This window comes from Amphiprion ocellaris, chromosome 8 (assembly GCF_022539595.1).
Source record: "Amphiprion ocellaris isolate individual 3 ecotype Okinawa chromosome 8, ASM2253959v1, whole genome shotgun sequence".
NCBI classification, from domain to species: Eukaryota; Metazoa; Chordata; class Actinopteri; family Pomacentridae; genus Amphiprion; species Amphiprion ocellaris.
In genome coordinates this window covers 37,767,426-37,786,987 of record NC_072773.1, presented here as the reverse complement: position 1 = coordinate 37,786,987, position 19,562 = coordinate 37,767,426, and the positions used below count along the sequence as shown (strand labels likewise).

The window sequence follows — 19,562 nt, the reverse complement described above, 5'->3', positions numbered from 1 at the left end:
AGTTACTTTTTCATTCACACCCTTATTTGGCCTGTCCTTTATAACCTTAATGAAAGCAAACAGTCGCTGTGTTCCATTAAAGACATCCAGACATGTTAGTGTGGGAAAAGCAAAGTTTAAACAATGACGGCTGGACTCTGTTTAGCTCCTTCCAGGTCAACAGCCTCAATTCATATTTGATTAAAGGTAGAAAAACAACTTTCCATGAGTCACTGTTTTACATTTTTCCCTGACACATTATCAGAAACTTAAAGCTGCTGACTGCCCTCCAGAGATTGCCCCGGGGTAAATGAAGGGGTTAGATTAGCTTTACTGGTGTGGCTTGATATAAAGTTAAATCAGTCCAGACTGAGCGGGAGCCAGAAGAGACAGAATGACCGAACACTGATATGTTGATGTGATTAATGGACTGTGCACAGCTTCAGTCTGTGTGTGTGTGTGTGTGTGTGTGTGTGTGTGTGTGTGTGTGTGTGTGTGTGTGTGTGTGTGTGTGTGTGTGTGTGTGTGTGTGTGTGTGTGTGTGTGTGTGTGTGTGTGTGTGTGTGTGTGTGTGTGTGTGTGTGTGTGTGTGTGTGTGTGAGACCATACCGGTGCTGTTAGAAGAGAATTCTGGTGTATTTCTACCTGGCATATTTCCCTTCAGTGTGGCTGTTTGCAGGTTATTGTTGTTCCCTTCTGTTGTAGAGAATCAGGTAAATTAGAATTCACTAAATCCTGCTTCTGAAGGGCAGTTAGCTCAATAACAGCTTTCTGCAGGTCGACTTTTACATGAATCATTTCAAACCTTTGAGTTAAACACAGATATTAGCCGCCTACAGCAGACATTTAGTTAACCACCTCAGGGATCTCCTTCTAAAGATGTTTACCAGCTGATCTAAGATGCTAAATATCAGATCTAAGATGCTAAATATCAGCACAGCTCATCTGTTCATGCTAAGTCTCCTTACATGTGTAAATGTGTAAATCTGACTTTCTACAGATAATTAGTACTTCTAACGGTGGGACAACAATTGATATATCTGTAGCTTTGATAACAAGGATGCAAATCCTGAACTATTTTCTGAACCGATAATCAGCAGCCGGATCAATCATTAATCAATTATTAGAGAACATAAAGTCAGCATAGTGGGCTTTATTTACACTACCGTTCAGATGTTTGGGGTCACCCAGACATAAACTCACACTTTTATCCATGTGCTAACATAACTGCACAAGGGTTTTCTAATCATCAATGAGCCTTTCAACACCATTAGCTAACACAATGTAGCATTAGAACACAGGAGTGATGGTTGCTGGAAATGTTCCTCTGTACCTCTATGGAGATATTCCATTAAAAATCAGCTGTTTCCAGCTACAATAGTCATTTACCACATTAACTATGTCTACACTGGATTTATCATTCATTTAATGCTATCTGCATTGAAAAAAACTGCTTTTCTCTCAGAAATAAGGACATTTTGAAGTGACCCTAAACTTTTGAACAGTAGTGTGGTTCTATATGTTGATATCTTGGATAACAAATACACAACATAAGTCGCTAACACAGCTTAGCTACACTACAAAACACAATCTTAGTGCATCTCAGTCCACATTGAACATGTGTGTTCAGGCTGAGAAAAACAGAAAACCTTTAGCCTCCATCTGCATTTCGCCTGGAACATGTCAGAATGTGGATCATGGATCAAACAAACAAAAAGACTTTAAAAACTGGTTGTACTGGGATGAATGAGTGTTTTCTACGTGGATGCTGGATATTCACACACATTCAGTCACTGGGATTAAGATATTCTCACTGAGATAATAAATAAAAAAGAGTTTACTTCCATCCTGTGCATTTCCCTTCATGCAGATAAAACACACCCATCTGAGCTCTGGGAGAGTTTTGCAATGATAAGATCTCAGTGGAGTTAAAAATTCACAGTCCACAGACTAATAATTAATCTGCTGTTGGTCTCCTGGCCTCTATAAGGTCACAGAATTAGTAGAGCATGTAGTTTAGCTGTATAAGAACATCATTTTTATGAGACAGGGCTGATGCTACAGATGAAGCTAAGTGAGAATCCAAACTCAACCTAGAGACACTGACAACACCACAACACATGAATTACAGGAGCTATTTATGTCTTCATCACTCTCTTTCTCATTTAAAAACACATCACTGACTGTATTATGCAGCATCCTAACCCTGTATTATCACTACATCAGTGGAAAACAGACAGCTGCTTTTATTCCCATTACTGGAACTAAACTCTTTTATTACATTCTGTGTTGAGTCTTTGTGCTGTCTGCTCATATCCCCTTTTCTTTACACAGAGCTGGTATTTAATACATCTGTATATTAGCAGAAACCATCAAATACATGTATGGAAATCCTATTAATTCTATAAAGTACCTTGACAGTTATTTGGATAATCCATGTCCCAGCGTATCTTCATATAAAAGCTGCTGCTGGTGATGCACGAATCATCACTTTCTGCCTCTTTTCATATTAATTTAGGAGCAGTGATCACAGCTGGCACCTGGAATCACCTACTCAGTGGGTTTTATGGAAATACGAGTGGTCCTCATGTTTAATACAGTGAATAACTCAGTGGTAATATGAAGGGATCATTACAGGCCCTATGTCTTTTTAATATCTTCCACGGACGCAGGGAAATTAAATAGTCCCACCCCAAAAACACAAACATGAAAGGAACCATAGCGTGACCCACTTCCATAAACTGTGGCTGAAAGGTTCATGTTTAGTTCCTTATCTGGAGATACAGGTGTGCTGCGTATATATCTGCAGAATGTGAATAATACCGTCTCTATGTGAGTTCAAAGCCCAGTCAGACGTCTGTTGGGAGATCTGTCAATCATTGCAGACATCCCAGCATGCCGTTCAACCTTTCCCCTACTTCCTGCCTCTAGTGAAAGGATCTTTCAGGAGAGGTGGAAACTTTAACCTGATCCTGTCCTCATCCCATAAAAAACATCTGGATTAAAATGAGGAAATGTTTGCATAGTGTAGAGTTTTATTGCTGTGCTGCTTTTGGACACGGTCCAATCCAATCCAATCCAACTTTATTTGTAATGCACTTTACAAAACAACACAGTTGACCAAAGTGCAGTACACACATAAAACATATGAGACATTAAAAAAAGAGTAAAACAAAACAGAAATAAAATTACAACTTAAAATCAATTAAAAGCTAGGGTAAAAAGATGTGTTTTAAGAGCTGATTTAAATACAGGCCGTGAATCGATCTGTCGAAGGTGCAAAGGTAGTGCATTCCATAAGTTAGGACCAGCGACAGCAAAAGACCGAGCACCTCTCCTTCTCTTATTTGACTTTGGGGTCACCAACCATGAGAGGTCAGCTGACCTAAGGGAACGAGCAGGTACATAGGGTTGCACCAGCTCAGTCAGATACTGAGGTGCAAGGCCATGAAGGCATTTAAAAACAAATAAAAGAATTTTAAAATCAATTCTAAAACGTACAGGGAGCCAATGCAAAGACTTCAGAATAGGAGTTATGTGCTCTCTCTTTTTAGTCCCAGTCAAGAGCCGAGCTGCTGCATTTTGCACCATTTGTAGACGATGCAGAAGTTTCTCATCAAGACCGGCATACAGAGCATTGCAGTAATCAAGGCGGTTTGTGACAAATGCATGGATTAATATTTCAAAGTGTTTCATAGACAGAATAGGTTTAACTTTAGCCAGCTGTCGGATTTGAAAGAAACTTGTTTTAACCACGGAACTGACCTGGGCTTCAAGTTTGAGAGTGCAGTCAAGTTTTACACCGAGATTGGTGATCACAGGCTTAAAATACTGGCTCAGTGCACCAAAATCATCAAGGGCAGGGGTTCCACCACTCGGCCCAAACACTGTCATTTCAGTTTTACTGTCATTTAAAAACAAGAGATTTAAGGACAACCAGTTCCTGATTTCCTCAACACAGTCAAGTAGCTGTTTTGCATTGTTGCCATTTCCTTGCTTCAGTGGCATGTACATTTGCGTATCATCTGCATACAGATGAAATGCAATGCCATGTTTCCTAAAAATTATTCCAAGTGGAAGGAGATACAATGAAAAAAGCAGGGGGCCAAGAATGGACCCTTGGGGCACTCCACAATTTAGAGGGGATAGTCTGGACTGAGAGGAGCCTATCCTAACACAGAATTCCCGATCAGTGAGGTAGAACCTCAGCCACTCCAATGCAGTGCCACGGATACCAACAGAGCTTTCTAAGCGGGTCAGTAGTATCTGGTGGTCTACAGTGTCAAAGGCAGCAGTTAAGTCAAGCAAAACAAGGATGACACTGTGACCACCATCGGTAGCTTGAAAGATGTCATTAACAACTCTCAATAAGGCAGTTTCAGTACTGTGCCTAGAATTGAAGCCGGACTGGAACACTTCAAAGACAAAATTCTCCTCTAAATATGCTTTTAATTGCTGGTACACAATTTTTTCAAGAAGTTTTGAGGTCAGCGCAAGCTTAGAGATCGGTCTAAAATTAGACATAATGTTGGAATCCAAGCCAGGCTTCTTAAGGAGAGGTTGCACCACTGCCCGTTTAAAACTCTTGGGCACACAACCAGAAATTAGACTGGTGTTAACAATTTCAAGCACATAAGGGGCGACTGTAGAGAACACTTCTTTAAACAAACGAGGTGGTAAGGGATCATTCGGTGATCCTGAAGGTTTCAGATTACCTACAATGTCTTCCAGAGAAGCCAAACTGACAGGCTCAAATCTGTGAAAAATCACAGAGGGCATGGCTAACACTGGAGGTTCATAAACTGGAGGGCTAATCAGAGCCCTAGTGTCCTCAACCTTATTAATGAAAAAGGTCAAAAAAGCTTCACACATTTCATCTGAGGGCTCAACAGAGACCGGCTGAGGAGCATTTAAAACATTGTTTATGGATTGAAACAACACACGAGGATTGTTAGAGTTAGAAACAATGATGTCTGAGAAGTACTTATTTTTTGCTGATTTAACATTTTTTTGGTAAGTACTCAAACTACTTCTTAATATCTGGAAGGAAACTTCAAGTTTATCTTTCTTCCACTGACGCTCAGCTCTCCTGCACTCCTGTCTCGCAGAGCGAGTGACGTCACTGAGCCAGGGCTCAGAGCGAGATTTCACACTTTTCATTTTCATGGGCGCTACAGAGTCCAAAGCAAATTGACATGCAGAATTAAAACAATTCAAGAGAGCGTCCACATCTGTGTTTGTTAAGTCTGTGCAGCAGGGCGCTACACCACAAAATACAGCCGAAAACTTAGCGGCAGTTAAGGGGTTAACTACCCGGCACAGTTTGACAGGAGCGCATGACAGGACTGGTTGACATGACAACGGAATGTCAAACACAACAGGGTGATGATCAGAGAAAGTTGCATCACAAATATTTACATCAGGAACCTTAAAACCATGGGTTAAAACCAAATCAAGTGTATGCCCAAATTTCTGTGTGGGACCAGACACAGACTGCACAAGATTAAAATGATCGATAAGTGTTAAAAAGTCATTGACATAAGGTTCATGCGGGCAACACACGTGAAAGTTAAAATCACCAACAATAAGAACACGATCATACTTGGGCATCAGTCCCAATAAAAAGTCTTCAAATTCTCCCAAGAAGTCTTTTTTACTGCGTTTGGGTGGCCTGTAAATGACAGCGCACGCCACCGGGGACACAGCGCTCACCTCAAACAACTGTATCTCGCAACTGGAGTAAACAGATTCCAAGGTGAGCTGCTTACAGGTGAATTTACTCCTGTAAATAGTTGCTATTCCACCTCCACGGTGTCTAGAATTACGTGGGGAGTCCAAAAAGCAGCATTCTGGAGGCGACAGCTCATGCAGAGTGGCAGACTCACCAACGAGCAGCTTGGTCTCCGTGATGAAGAGGAAATCCAGATCGTTTGACATGAAGAAGTCCTTTAGAATGAAAGTTTTGTGGACCACCGAGCAGGCATTCACAAGGCCTATCCTGGCCGAGGCAGCGGGCAGCGGAGTCGGATTTGGCGTACGATCCAACGGCCGCAGGTTGTGGAAATTCACGCCGCGCTCGGACAGGCGAAAGCGGGGAGGGCGTAGGAATCCCCCTTCATCCGAGCCAGCCACTGGAACAAGACATCGGTGGATAGGGTCCCGGGAGCGCCACGGGACAAAGCGGCGAAGTGGCGGATCAATATGTCCCATGAAAGACGACGGTGGAGTGGGAGAGGCCGCGAAACAGCCCCTTAATCGAACCAGTCTTCCACTTCGCTTCCCTCGGCGGCGTCTGCGGCTTCTGCGTAAAGGTGCAGCGGGCCCACGAAGCAGGTAAGGCGGTATTCCAGAGAGGAGAGGGGGGCACGCTCTTTGGCCTGGATTGTGTCGTGGTTTTAACAGATTTTCAAAAGAAGGTCGCAGATCAAGCAAGGTCTGGCGATCATAAGTCAATAGGGAACTGACATCCACTGTAATAGTGCATAAAATCAACAGTAAAACACTTAGAACACGGAGGGACAGACCGCGGGCCACACACACTGGCGCCATCTTGTCACGAGATGAACATAAAAGAAGAGTTTGTCCTGAATCTAAGAAAACAGTCCAACAATCCAAGGAAAAATGAAGAGTCTGATTTCATGTGACAGTCGATGCTGAACATCTACATTTAGAACACCTGAAACACAGGAGAAGCTACAGCTATTCAGATGGTAGATAAAACATGACAGCAGCAAATGGAGCTTCTCAAAATGAGTCAGAACAACAAAGATCAATGCTGGGAGGTTATTCTGATGTTCTGTACATCCAGTCAGCCTTCTGTCCTGATTTAATGTCAGACCGTCACCTCAGAATATTTCACTGGATCCTAAAGAACCATCATGTGACTGAAGCAGTTTTAAAAGTCCTATTTTTAGCTCCTTTTCAGCAAATTAATGAAAGCCTCAGATGTCCCTGGAATGCAACTTTGAATTTTTAAGCTCAAAATACTGAATAAATGTTTTATTTTACTATGACTGTGTAACCCTGGTGTTGGCCCCGTTATAAACAGACTGTTTTCAGTGTCTGTAGCTTTAAATGCAGCTGATCTGCTGCTGGCCACGCCCCCTTCAGGAAGAAGACTCTCTCTGCGTCTTTGATCAGCAGTGCAGAGAGAAACAGTTTAGATGTGCATCAGTGAACACAGACCAGGACTTCCTTTTGCTTCTAACTTTTGCTCTGAGACATAATTTTGTATGGAGATAAAGCTAAATCCTAAACCACTGCTTCTACTGTATGTTAGTTTCATATAAAATCTGTATTTCAGTTCTGCAGCTCCGCTCTGACTGCTGGTTAACATGTAGTCTTAATGAGCTGCATCTCAGTCCATATTTAATATTCCTTTCATTGTCTGACAACAAAAACAACAAACCTGTAAATGAGGACAGGCTGATTAAAGTGTGAGCACAGAGAGAAGCTGACAGAAACACTGAGTGAGTTCAGCTTTCACTGAAAACACAGAAACCATCCAGTCCCCGAGTAAAGGAATCAGTCTGACACTTTCCACTCTTTCTGAATGTTTTCTGAATGTTTAAAGTGTCTACAGAGCTCTAAGTCTAACAGTAATGCTAGCTATATTAGCCAAACAACACTTAGTGATGTAGCGACACTGCAATCAGAAATAAAAGTAATCCACTGGATCTTCAGTTTCTCAGATGCTGGCATCGCATGAACACGCTTGTGTTCACTCTTTACGCCAATAACAGAACATTTAGTGAGTTTCTGCTTGTAGCTGAGACATTTTCAAATGTGCAGAATCAACTTTAGAGAATAAATAAATGTGGTAGACTGAGAGGCAGATGCTGATTCTGAAAGGAACAGGATTACAGAAAGTCTGGTCTGGATGATGATGGTTCTTATCTATTTGATGGGAGGTCCTGAGGTGGATTAAATATTCTGTATAGTGAAAATGTATTTGTTTTTTAAAAAGCTCTTCAGATATTAGGATAAGTGCTTCCTCACAGACTCAGATGTTTTCTGGTATCTGATGAATGTTCTCATTCAGGTCAAATCAGACAAGCTCGTGCTAGAAAGCTGGCATCAGGGCATGTTTGAAGCTTTCATTTCTCCACCAGCTATAAATTCACCACTTCCCAAATGTACGGCTGGACGACGGTTAGATTTCTGCTAAAATCAAACAAAGACCAGAAGAACCTCCTGTTATAATCAATCCTCATCTTATTCCCTCTCTGAAGGTCCTTCCTTCTGTGTTCTAATGTGCTTCAGTCCATGTCTTGCTCATGTAGTCATCAGACCTTCCTGCTGGTTAAGCTCAGGTTAAACTGCACCGTCTGCTTCCTCCATCAGTTAATCTCTGAATCATTGAACCTTGGTGTCAAGGCTGCAGCACACCAGTATTTCTACTGGCTTTAATGCTACATCACATCTCAGCTAACAGGAATAAAACAAACTGGTAGAAAGCTGGAAGAAGTTTGCAGGAGGCTCTTCTACAGGGTGCAGCTCCTGAGGATTGGTGAATCGTGTACCAGAGATATGGACATATGTGAGCATCAACTAATGGGAGAACTGAGTCTAAACCACGGTTATCCCCACCTTTAGCAATCACTGTTCAATATTTGAATGATATGTTTGTGTTCTATAACCAATCACATTTCACCATGCTATATAAAATGTTCTATTCATATCATACTTCATCCTTTTCTGGGAGGCTGTTCCAGACAGAAAAAGTCCTTCATCAAGATTCTTTTGAGACACTGATATTTACAAAATAAATAGCTTAATTGGAGAGAAGTAGTTTGTCTTCCATCTCAAAAAACGAACACGCTCAACAATAGATAAAACAATTAAATAAAGCACTCAGAGAAGGCAGTCCTCCTCCAAGGCTGTCCAGTCCTCCTCCAAGGCTGTCCAATCCTCTTCCAAGGCTGTCCAATCCTCCTCCAAGGCTGTCCAGTCCTCCTCCAAGGCTGCTCAGTCATTGGATCATTTCCAGCGACTGAAATCTTGAAACGATTCATGGCAGAATTCACCATAGAAAGCGTCCATTTAATATGGATGTACCCACAAACCACGAGTACAGGTGTGTGTTCTGCATGTGTACGTTATGTACAGATACCGGATCACGTGACCTAAATATGTAGCAGGCGGCGGGAATTGATGGGATTTAGAAACACCCCCACAATTTAATCAGTTGTTCCTTGGATCATTTCTGATGAATAAGTCCTGATAAGTCCTCAGTGGTGGATCTGTAGTAGGATCACAATCAGCTGATGTAGTGTTCACTGGTTGTCATGGTTACAGTGACACCGTGCCGCTATATGGCAATGATACAGAAATCTTTAACCAATTCGTGGATCCAGACTATAAGCTGCATCACTGCCAAAATGTAATCACTTGGTCCTTGTGTCATTTCTGACCTTCCCTGGAAATTTCATCCAAATCCGTTGGTCTGTTTTAGAGTAATGTTGCTGACGGACGGACAGACGGACGGACGGACGGACAGACAGACGTATGCTGATCCTCACATAACTCCGCTGTTTCTTGGTGGAGTAAAAATATCTAAAAATGTCCAATAGTTGTTAATTCCAGCCCTTTCCTGGTTTGCTTTGAGTTCATCCTAATGAAACATCTTCCAGCCAGTAGTAGAGCGTTACCAGAAGTCACTCCATCATCACGCCTTCTCTAGTCAGAGCTTTCTGAGGATGACGGATCCACAGACTTCCCACTCACTGCAACACTCCGAGTAGCGATTTAACACTCTGTGACATCAAGTCAGAACCAGATTATCAGCAGGAATTCTGCTCAGATCATACATCACCACCAAACTTTTTACTGTCAGAGTTTGTGCTGCTTCTTTAATCAACTGTCAAATGGCAGATCTGGAGTTTCCTTAGATTTCCAGAGCTTATCGTTGCTCCAGCTGCTGATAGACAGGGTTCATATCAGAGCAGGAAAGATAAACGCTCTCAGGAATAATCTATAAAGCTGGAATATATTAATTCTACCGTAAAGCAGAGCTTTTTAGAGATAGTTCCACTTCTTAATTAATTCTACCTTTCTGGCTACGCTGCATCTGCAGAGCCTTAAACTTCATAAATCTGGTCCTGACATGCTGGATCTGTGTTAATGTGGGTGGCCAGCTTTTATAGAAACACAAAAAACTCAGAGTTTGAGTTAAAAATGGGATCTGACTAACAGATAATTTCAGTGTAGGCTGTACAGTGTACAGTATCTTGCTTTTTGTGGAAGTTTTAATCTTTGGTTTTGCACAATTAGACGTTCTGTTGTGTTTAAATGATGCTGATTTCACTCTGAGCTGCCAAAGAATACATCATGATTGAACGAAAAAGTGAATAAATCCACTGGTCTGATAGTTTTCAGATAGAAGCTCCCTGCTGATATCATTAGAGGTTCTGTCTACAGCTTCTGTTCTGTCAGTGTAGAAAAACTGCGGTAAAAACGAACCTCACAACCATACACTGTATATAAATGCTCTCACCGTTTACTGGAGCTGCAGCATTAATTAAAGGAGTTTATGAGTCTGAGCTTCAGAGCAGAACTTCAGCTTCCTGTGGAACTTAAAATGCAGCGTTAAAGTGAAGCTTTCACACTTTCTGGTGGAATAGAAGGAGACAGAACTGTTTTTTTTTTTAACAGAAAATGGGTTTAGTGATACTCCGGCTTCCTCCCACAGTCCAAAAATATGCTGAGGTTAATTGATTATTCTAAATTGCCCGTAGGTGTGAATGTGAGAGTGATTGTTTGTCTCTGTATGTAGCCCTGTGACAGACTGGCGACCTGTCCAGGGTGTCCCCTGCCTTCACCTGAGTCAGCTGGGATAGACTCCAGCCCCCCCCGCGACCCTAGTGAGGATTAAGCGGTGTATAGATAATGGATGGATGGATGGATAGGTTTAGTGATATACACATCACAGTGCACGTTAAATGGTATCTTATGTCTCTAACCTTCCATCCTGAATGTGTTTTTCAGGTTTCTCATTGGCCTACAGTGAGAAGCTCTTATATAAGCTCTCCAAAGCTTCGTTCTAAAAGTTTCTGAGAGCTCTGCTGCTATTTTAATCCTGCTCTGATTCAGCTTTTTTAACTCTCACTAAATGTGATTGAGGAGAATAAATCTAGTTTATATAACGTGCCTCCATGAATACATGTTATTGATGCTTTTGACAGAAAGGTAGGAGGTAAGTGGATTCCCAGGATCCCTTTAAATATATGAGGTGCTACAAGAACGTAAGTATGAGCAGAAATGTTGGGATGGATCTGGGGAAAGAGCTTCTGAGTCTTCAGTACACCTGACTGTATACAAGCCGTGCACAAATACAGAATGAATCCAGGACGACTGCAGCAGAAACACTCTGATGGAAACTATCAGCTGGTTTATTACAGACTCAGGATCAGTTAATGAGTGTTTAATCAGGAATACCTCCATTCCAGATGTGTTGTGGACCTTCTGTCGTCTCCTTCCTGCAGCTCTGTGGTTTCTAAGTGACTTCTGTGTTGGGTTTCATGTGTGGATATAAAAAGGCCTCAGAGAGCAGAATGCTGATGAGTCAAGAACTCTGAAGCATTTAGAAACAGCCTCAGAAGGTTTCTGGATTCAGGAGGAAGAAATGTTTGTCCTCCTGGTGGAAATGTTGACATTTAAGAGTATCTATCGTATTTATCTGCTTCTTCTTATATTCCTTCATTTTAGTCCAGTCTGAGAGCCCAAATAAAGCTCAGCTAGCTTTAAGCTGCTGAACATGATGTTCCTCTGCTGCCCTCAGGGTGTTTCATACGTCTGGTTCATGGACTGTTCAGCTTTATGGTGTGAAATCATTACTGACTGCTGTATGAACTCACTGCCATGATTCTGATCCAGTGACTGTTCCTGGATCTGCTGGTTTTAAACGAGGTCGTGACCCAGTACGAGTCTCTGGAGCATCTGTAGCCTCCATATGAGCAGATTAGCATAATTAGAGTGTTTTTACTGAGCATGGGGCACACAATGAGACTAAAATGTGAACATTTACCTGCAGACGTCTTCATGTAGTCGTTTAGTTTCAGCTCTTAGTGATTAAACAGTCAGAAAAGTTCAGTGATTGGGTGAGTCAGATTTCTCTCTCTCTCAGATTAGAGACATGTCTAAAGAGTCACAGAGCTGATAGAACTCAACAACGTTCTAACAACGTTCTGCTAAAAGCTGATACAACTCAACAACATTCTAACAATGTTCTAACAATGTTCTGCTAAGAGTTGATAGAACTTCTACCCAGCAACAGTCCTGTCATTCTAACAACGTTCTAACAACGTTCTGCTAAGTTGGAGTAAACTTTTTGGTGGGAGCTTTTTTCTTTTTAAGTGGCCAGAAGTTCTTCAACGATGTTTCTCTAAAAATCCTCTTCTGCTAAACATCTTCCATTTGTGTCTTGTGGAAACGGTTCATGGAGGAATCTTCCAACAACATCCTCAGAACATTGCATTCAACATGTTCCACCTTTGTTAGGAATCTTTTATGAAAAACATTCTCTCTAACGTCTGGAAAGGCTTCTTAGTGTGTGAAAGTTCTTCTTTAGTTATCATGCTATATAATAATAAACTACATCCTCCACAGATGTCTGAGTTAATGTTTAACTTTAGAGTGAAAGATATTCATAAGACCTTCTTTCTTCTACATTAGGTTGAAACGTTTCCTTTAAAACATTTCTAGAACATGGAGGGAATGTTTACCAAAGTTGTGGAAACATTCCTTATTATCTGCTTGAATCTTAGTCAAACATGTAGCAAACATGTCAACCAGCTCCAGATGAACTCCAGGACTCATCATGTGATCCTCTCAGGACTGCCATGTGGTCTGGATTACTTCCAGCAACACTGACTCGTTATGAAGCAGCCCATCACATTAAAACACGTCTTTTTCTGCAGTCTACAGCTCGTCTGACAAACAAACAGCCGGAAGCAGAACTGTTTCCTAGTTTCCTACTTTCTGTGTGCACTGACCTTGGCGGGCCGGCGGGCTCCCAGTAGCGGCAGAACAGGTGCAGTCCGTCGGCGTTGACGATGTGCGGCAGGTCGGTGTAGGGGACTCCCTGCGGGCTCCGCCGCGGAGCAGCTCCCGGCTCGGGCATGGAGGGCTCTGTAACGGAGACACGGAGCAGCGATGAGAGCAGGTCCCCGCCGCCGTACAGAAAGCAGCTGAAGCCGACGACCAGCAGGCAGGAGGCGGCGGTGGCGGCGTTCATTGTTTACTCTTGTTGTTGTTTGCTTGTTGTTTGTTTGGAGCGAGCGCTAAGTGTGCATCGCTGTTGACGGTGTGTGCCGCTCTGGATAAAGCGGCTCTAATCCTGAGCTACACGCGCGCGCAGGCAAACGACCGGTGTGACGTAACGAGACCATATGGTCCGTTCTCTCCAAGCTCTCCCTACCCTCTCTCTCTGGATAGATAGATAGATAGATAGATAGATAGATAGATAGATAGATAGATAGATAGATAGATAGATAGATAGATAGATAGATAGATAGATAGATAGATAGAGACTATAGATAGATAGATAGATAGATAGATAGATAGATAGATAGATAGATAGATAGATAGATAGACAGAGACTATAGATAGATAGATAGATAGATAGATAGACAGAGACTATAGATAGATAGATAGATAGATAGATAGATAGATAGATAGATAGATAGATAGATAGAGACTATAGAGACGATAGATAGATAGATAGATAGATAGATAGATAGATAGATAGATAGATAGACAGAGACTATAGATAGATAGATAGATAGATAGATAGATAGATAGACAGAGACTATAGATAGATAGATAGATAGATAGACAGAGACTATAGATAGATAGATAGATAGATAGATAGATAGATAGATAGATAGATAGATAGATAGATAGATAGAGACTATAGAGACGATAGATAGATAGATAGATAGATAGATAGATAGATAGATAGATAGATAGATAGACAGACTATAGATAGATAGATAGATAGATAGATAGATAGATAGATAGATAGATAGATCGAGACTATAGATAGATAGATAGATAGATAGATAGAGACTATAGATAGATAGATAGATAGATAGATAGATAGATAGATGATAGATAGATAGATATATAGATAGATAGAGACGATAGATAGATAGAGATGATAGATAGATAGATAGATAGATAGATAGATAGATAGATAGATAGATAGATAGATAGATAGATAGATAGAGACTATAGATAGATAGATAGATAGATAGATAGATAGAGACTATAGATAGATAGACTATAGATAGATAGATAGATAGATAGATAGATAGATAGATAGATAGATAGATAGATAGATAGATAGATAGATAGATAGATAGATAGAGACTATAGATAGATAGATAGATAGATAGATAGATAGATAGATAGATAGATAGATAGATAGATAGATAGATAGAGACTATGGATAGATAGATAGATAGATAGATAGATAGATAGATAGATAGATAGATAGATAGATAGATAGATAGATAGATAGATAGATAGATAGATAGATAGATAGATAGGGTCAGCTAACATACATATTTTAATTAAAAATAAAGAAGCCCAAAGCACAAGTTAGAACTCTAAGATAATCATATTATCAGTAATATTTTAATTCATGACATAAAAGTAAAGTAACCTCGCCAGTCAACAGGATGTTTAGCCAACACTAATGAGGAACTCAAACTAGCTAACACATGAAAATAATTTTACATCATTGTTAAAACTGATTGATTACTGCCAGTTAATTTTGTATTGATAAACCCTAAACATAACTTACAACGTCAATATAACCGTATTATCTATAATATTAGCAAGCTAGTGCTACAGCAAGCTATAAAAAAGTAGGCTAACACACACAAAAATTATTTTAGATCATTTCAAAAAACTATTTGATTATTGACAATTCAGTCTGAAACAACAGGTCCAGAACATAAGTTGTAACTTTAATATAATCTTATCATTGACATTTAAATTCCTCACATAAAAATAGGTTAACCCTAACCATAAAGCCAACTCACCAGTCACCAGGAAGCAACAGATATGCTAACATTAGCTAGGAACTCAAGGTAACTAGCCAATGCTAAAGTAAGCTAAACAAAAGTATGCTAATACACAATCATTTAATAATAACATTTCCAGTTAGTTTTGAATCAAAAGCCTTGTGACATAATGTATAAGACTATTATAGTTATATTATAAATCATATTTAAATTCCTGTCATAAAATAATGTTAACTGCGATGTTTAGCCAACACTAGCAAAGAACACAAGCTAGCTAGCTAGTGCTACAGCAAGCTAGAAGAAAGTAGGCTAACATTTCATCATTTAAAAAAACACCAATGAATTTTGAATCAAAAGGCTCATGACATGAGATATGACACTATTATAAACTTATGAATTTAAATTCCTGACGTAGCCCACACTAGTGAGGAACAGAAGCTAGCTAGCTAGTGCTACAGCAACCCAGAAAAAGGCTAAGCTAGGCTAACACTTAGGAAAATAATTTTAGATCATTTAGAAAAAATGTTTGATTATTGTAAAAAGGATTTTTGGCCCCTGATGTAAGGTATAGCTTCATTATAATCCTATTTATATTCCTAGCATCACGAATATAATAAAGTGAACTCACCCACCAGCAGGTTAGGGTTAGCTTCAAAAATAGCATCACAATTATTATTATTATTATTATTATTATTATTATTATTATTATTATTATTATTATTATTAATAATAATAATAATAATAATAATAATAATAATAATAATTAGCATACAAATAAAGTCCGCTCACCCATCAGCAGGTTAGGGTTAGCTATAAAAATAGCATAGCAATTCTTCTTCTTCTTCTTCTTCTTCTTCTTCTTATTGTTATTATTATTATTATTATTATTATTATTATTATTATTATTATTATTATTATTATTATTATTATTATTATTATTTAACATGAAATAAAATCCACTCCCCCATCAGAGGGTTTGGGTTAGTAATAAAAATAGCATGACAATTATTATTATTATTATTATTATTATTATTATTATTATTATTATTATTATTATATTATTTAACATGAAATAAAATCCACTCACCCATCAGCAGGTTAGGGTTAGCTAACACTAGCAAGGAATTCCAGCTAGCTAGTGCTACAGAAAGCTAAAGAAAAAGTCGGCCAACACATAAGAAAATTATTTTACAGTTGTTTTCAAAAAGTGATTATTGTTTGATTATTGCCAATTAATTTTAAATGATGCAGCCCGTGACATAACTTAACTAAAATCGTATTATTGTTGATATTTAAATTCCTAGCATAAAAACGATGTCACCTCACCCATTAGCATTGAAGAATTCCAGCTAGCTAGCTAGTGCTACAGAAAGCTAATATTGCATAGCGTCATGAGCTTAATGTAAGGTCAGCTAGTTAGCCTTTAAACAGATAATAATACATTTTTACTGCTGGGTAGCTGATAAACTATTGTATTAGATGATAGCTAAGGAGGCGGCTGACTGTTTTTAGGAACGTTTTTGTGACATCAGTTTGGGTAAAGTTTGTGGAACTGTCTCAAAAATTTGCTGGATATTTGTAGAATGTTCACCAAACTTAATATTGTAAAGTCGTTCATTAAAAAAAAAAAAAAAAAAAAGATAAAATTAAAAAGTATTGATCACAAACGAACCTTCTATGGAACCATACCACTGGATACAGCCTAAAAGAAAATCCACAAAATAACCTTTAAATGTTCTAGAAAACAACAGCGAAAAACATTCAGGGAACATTCCCTGTAAGTTACTGTTTGTTGGGAGTAAATGTGAATTTTACTACTGGATAACCTCTTTGTGACTCATGTAAACAGTGGCAAAACAAGTTTGTGTATCTTCTTAAAAAACATTAAAAAAAATTTTTTTTAAAATTTTTGCTCTGTCTAAATCCTTCATCAACATCTTCTATCTTCACTTATTTATGAGTGATTGATTGGTGATTGACTGGCTGATTATATCTACACACTACCATCAAACCTCTATCTAGTGGTCATAAAGGGAATATTACTTTTATTTATGGATGTATACCAACATACTGTATATAAAACTGCATTATCATGCTGAAAGGAAGAAAATCCCAAAAAAGAAACCAGCTTTTCAAAAAAAATAATAAAATAAGTAAAATGCCTTTATAATGTCTTTTATTCATCTTATTTCCTTTCTTCAGGCTTTTAGAACGGCTCTTCCAGTCTCACACACATTACATTCAACAGCTGTAACACTAAAATCCTGAATGCAACCTTCTTCCAGTGATTTTCTGTCTCTCTAAAAAGCTGCACACATACCGAAACTATCTTTATTCTTCCTGAAGCCCAGCCTCCTCCTCTCAGATCTTTCTCTCTGGCTCCAGGTCCATTCTGGTCCTCGAAAGGAGCAGCATTATAATGGAGCAGTTAGTGGCACACCGGAGGTAAAAATAGCAGTGGTGTGAAGCTATTTCCTGAGGTGATCGGGTGTCGTCCTTCAGGTTTAGTAGCCTGACAGCATGTAGGCTTCTTTTTATACAGATATAGGTCACAGCCACTGATAATTCATCAATTAAAAAACAGATAAACTATGAGGCTACCTTTTGGTGTCCAGCTTCAAAAATCTACCCCTGCTGTTAATTTATGGATTTCCATCCTTGTGATCTACATCAGTCAGTCATATCCCAGCAATCCCGACATCAAAATGGACAAAAATGATTGATTGATGGAATAAAAACGTCTGTTTTGCTGCCAGTTGTCAGCTTCAGGATGTCCAGAGCTGAATGAAAACCAGAATATGTGCATCACACATGTGGGAATGAGCTCTACAAGCTTACAGGGATCAGAATGGAGAGAGAAAACAGATTCTCCTTTTGTTTTCTTCTCTGCAGAGTATACATCAGACTACGCATGCAGCCAGAAAAAGCGCAAGGCTCTCCAATGGTTCTAATTAATCGATTCGTCGGCTCTGGCTGCAGATATCGACGTTGGAATACAGCGGGTTTCAGCAGCGCTTGGTTTGAAGATCTAATAGAAATGATAAATGAAGCCCGACAAGTTCCCCGTCAGAGGTAAATATATGTGCATATAACGGCCGGATGATGGGGATTAAAGCCTCCAATGAGCCCATATTGTCCCGCAGACGCACCGGAGCCAAAGCGCCTTTTACGCATCGAAGCGGTAGAATCCGGTTAGATTCCAGAGAAGGGACTCACCTGTAAGTTTGGACTCCTCTCTGACTCCGGCTCTCCCTCTCAGACACTCCTCTCACCAGCAGCCAGCACAAGAATGCGGTCGGCGACGTTTGGGGAGAAACTAAATCAGAATTCACTCCCTCTCCTCCTCCTCCTCCCTCTGAGCTCAGAGAGAGGCGGAGATCAGCTCCTCTGGTCACCCTGAAGCACCTACAGGTCCGCATGCTTCACATTTATCACAGATATTTATCTACTAGTTGCAGGATTTGCTCCAAAGCTTCCACCAGATAAGACAGTATATACATACGTATATATACATACGTATATATACATACGTATATAATTATATATATATATATTATATATATATATATATATATATATATATATATATATATATATATATATAATATATATATTTATATAAAAAAATAAAAAACACAGGTTAGTGCAGCTTGAAGGCCAAAGATCCTGAACCTCAGCACACACCCTACTACCCATCTACTACCCTCTGAGAGGAAAAATGATCAGCATGTGAAGCTGAATATTGAAGACAGTCCGTTCTGGTTCCAGGCTGATGACAGTTAAAACCACTTTAGCAGCAGCTGAACACCTACTTTCTGCTGACCTCTGCTGGTTTCAGTTCAGACTGAGGGATGCAGCTTTCAGACTAACAGTTCTTTAAATCCTGCTTTTCAGCGTTGTTGTTTTGTTCCAGGTCCAGAAGACAAAAGCGTCAGTCATTCCGAGTGTTTGTCAGACGGCATGCTGGGATTTATTCCATGGAGAAAAGCTCTGCGACACATTTGATTGCTGTGTTTGTTTCTCTGCAGCTGAATGCACAGAGAACAGGAAAAAACATAAAGTGGCATTTTCATCAAAGCCATTACTGGAAAATCTCTTTGTCACAGCTGAATATGATTCATGGTGCTCCTATTCCGATGAACACTGACTCATCATACCTGGTTCTGGTTAAAGAACAATGCTGTGGTTGCAGATCTTTGGGGCAGAACGCTAGAAATGAATCTTTCACCACTTTTCTAACCGCTTACAGACACAAAATACTATTTTTAATCTCTCAAACTGCCGATAAACAACTAAAAAGCCATTTTTGAATCATATTTTTGTTCTTACATCCATGTAAAAGTTCTTAATTCAAACATCATGCGTGATGTCTGTCCATCCCAGTGAGAAACAGAACATCCTGCAAACATACTGAGTCATCGGTTACATCAATCCAGATCTTTTTAGAAGTATGTAAAGACTTCCTGTCATGGAATATAAATCCTTTCCTTAGAAAATTCTAATTAAATCTGCCTGGAAGGAAATGAAAAACGAGAACATGTTGAATATCAGCAG

The 19,562-nt window shown here is 39.5% G+C and overlaps 1 protein-coding gene across 2 annotated transcripts in view; it reads right to left on the bottom strand.

Moving 5' to 3' along the window:
- Positions 1-18,370, bottom strand: part of mgll (monoglyceride lipase) — a 58,719-nt gene extending 40,349 nt beyond the window's left edge. The window contains exons 1-2 of one of the 2 annotated variants that reach the window (XM_023272519.3): positions 18,225-18,370; positions 12,972-13,107 (exon numbers count right to left, since the gene is read on the bottom strand). In XM_023272519.3, coding sequence (XP_023128287.1) covers positions 12,972-13,099 — 128 coding nt within the window. In that variant the 5' untranslated portion in view covers positions 13,100-13,107; positions 18,225-18,370. Of the gene's footprint in view, positions 1-12,971; positions 13,313-18,224 lie in introns of those variants that run through there. The other variant, XM_023272518.3, reaches the window with a different exon arrangement.
- Between the last annotated feature and the right edge of the window lie 1,192 nt (positions 18,371-19,562).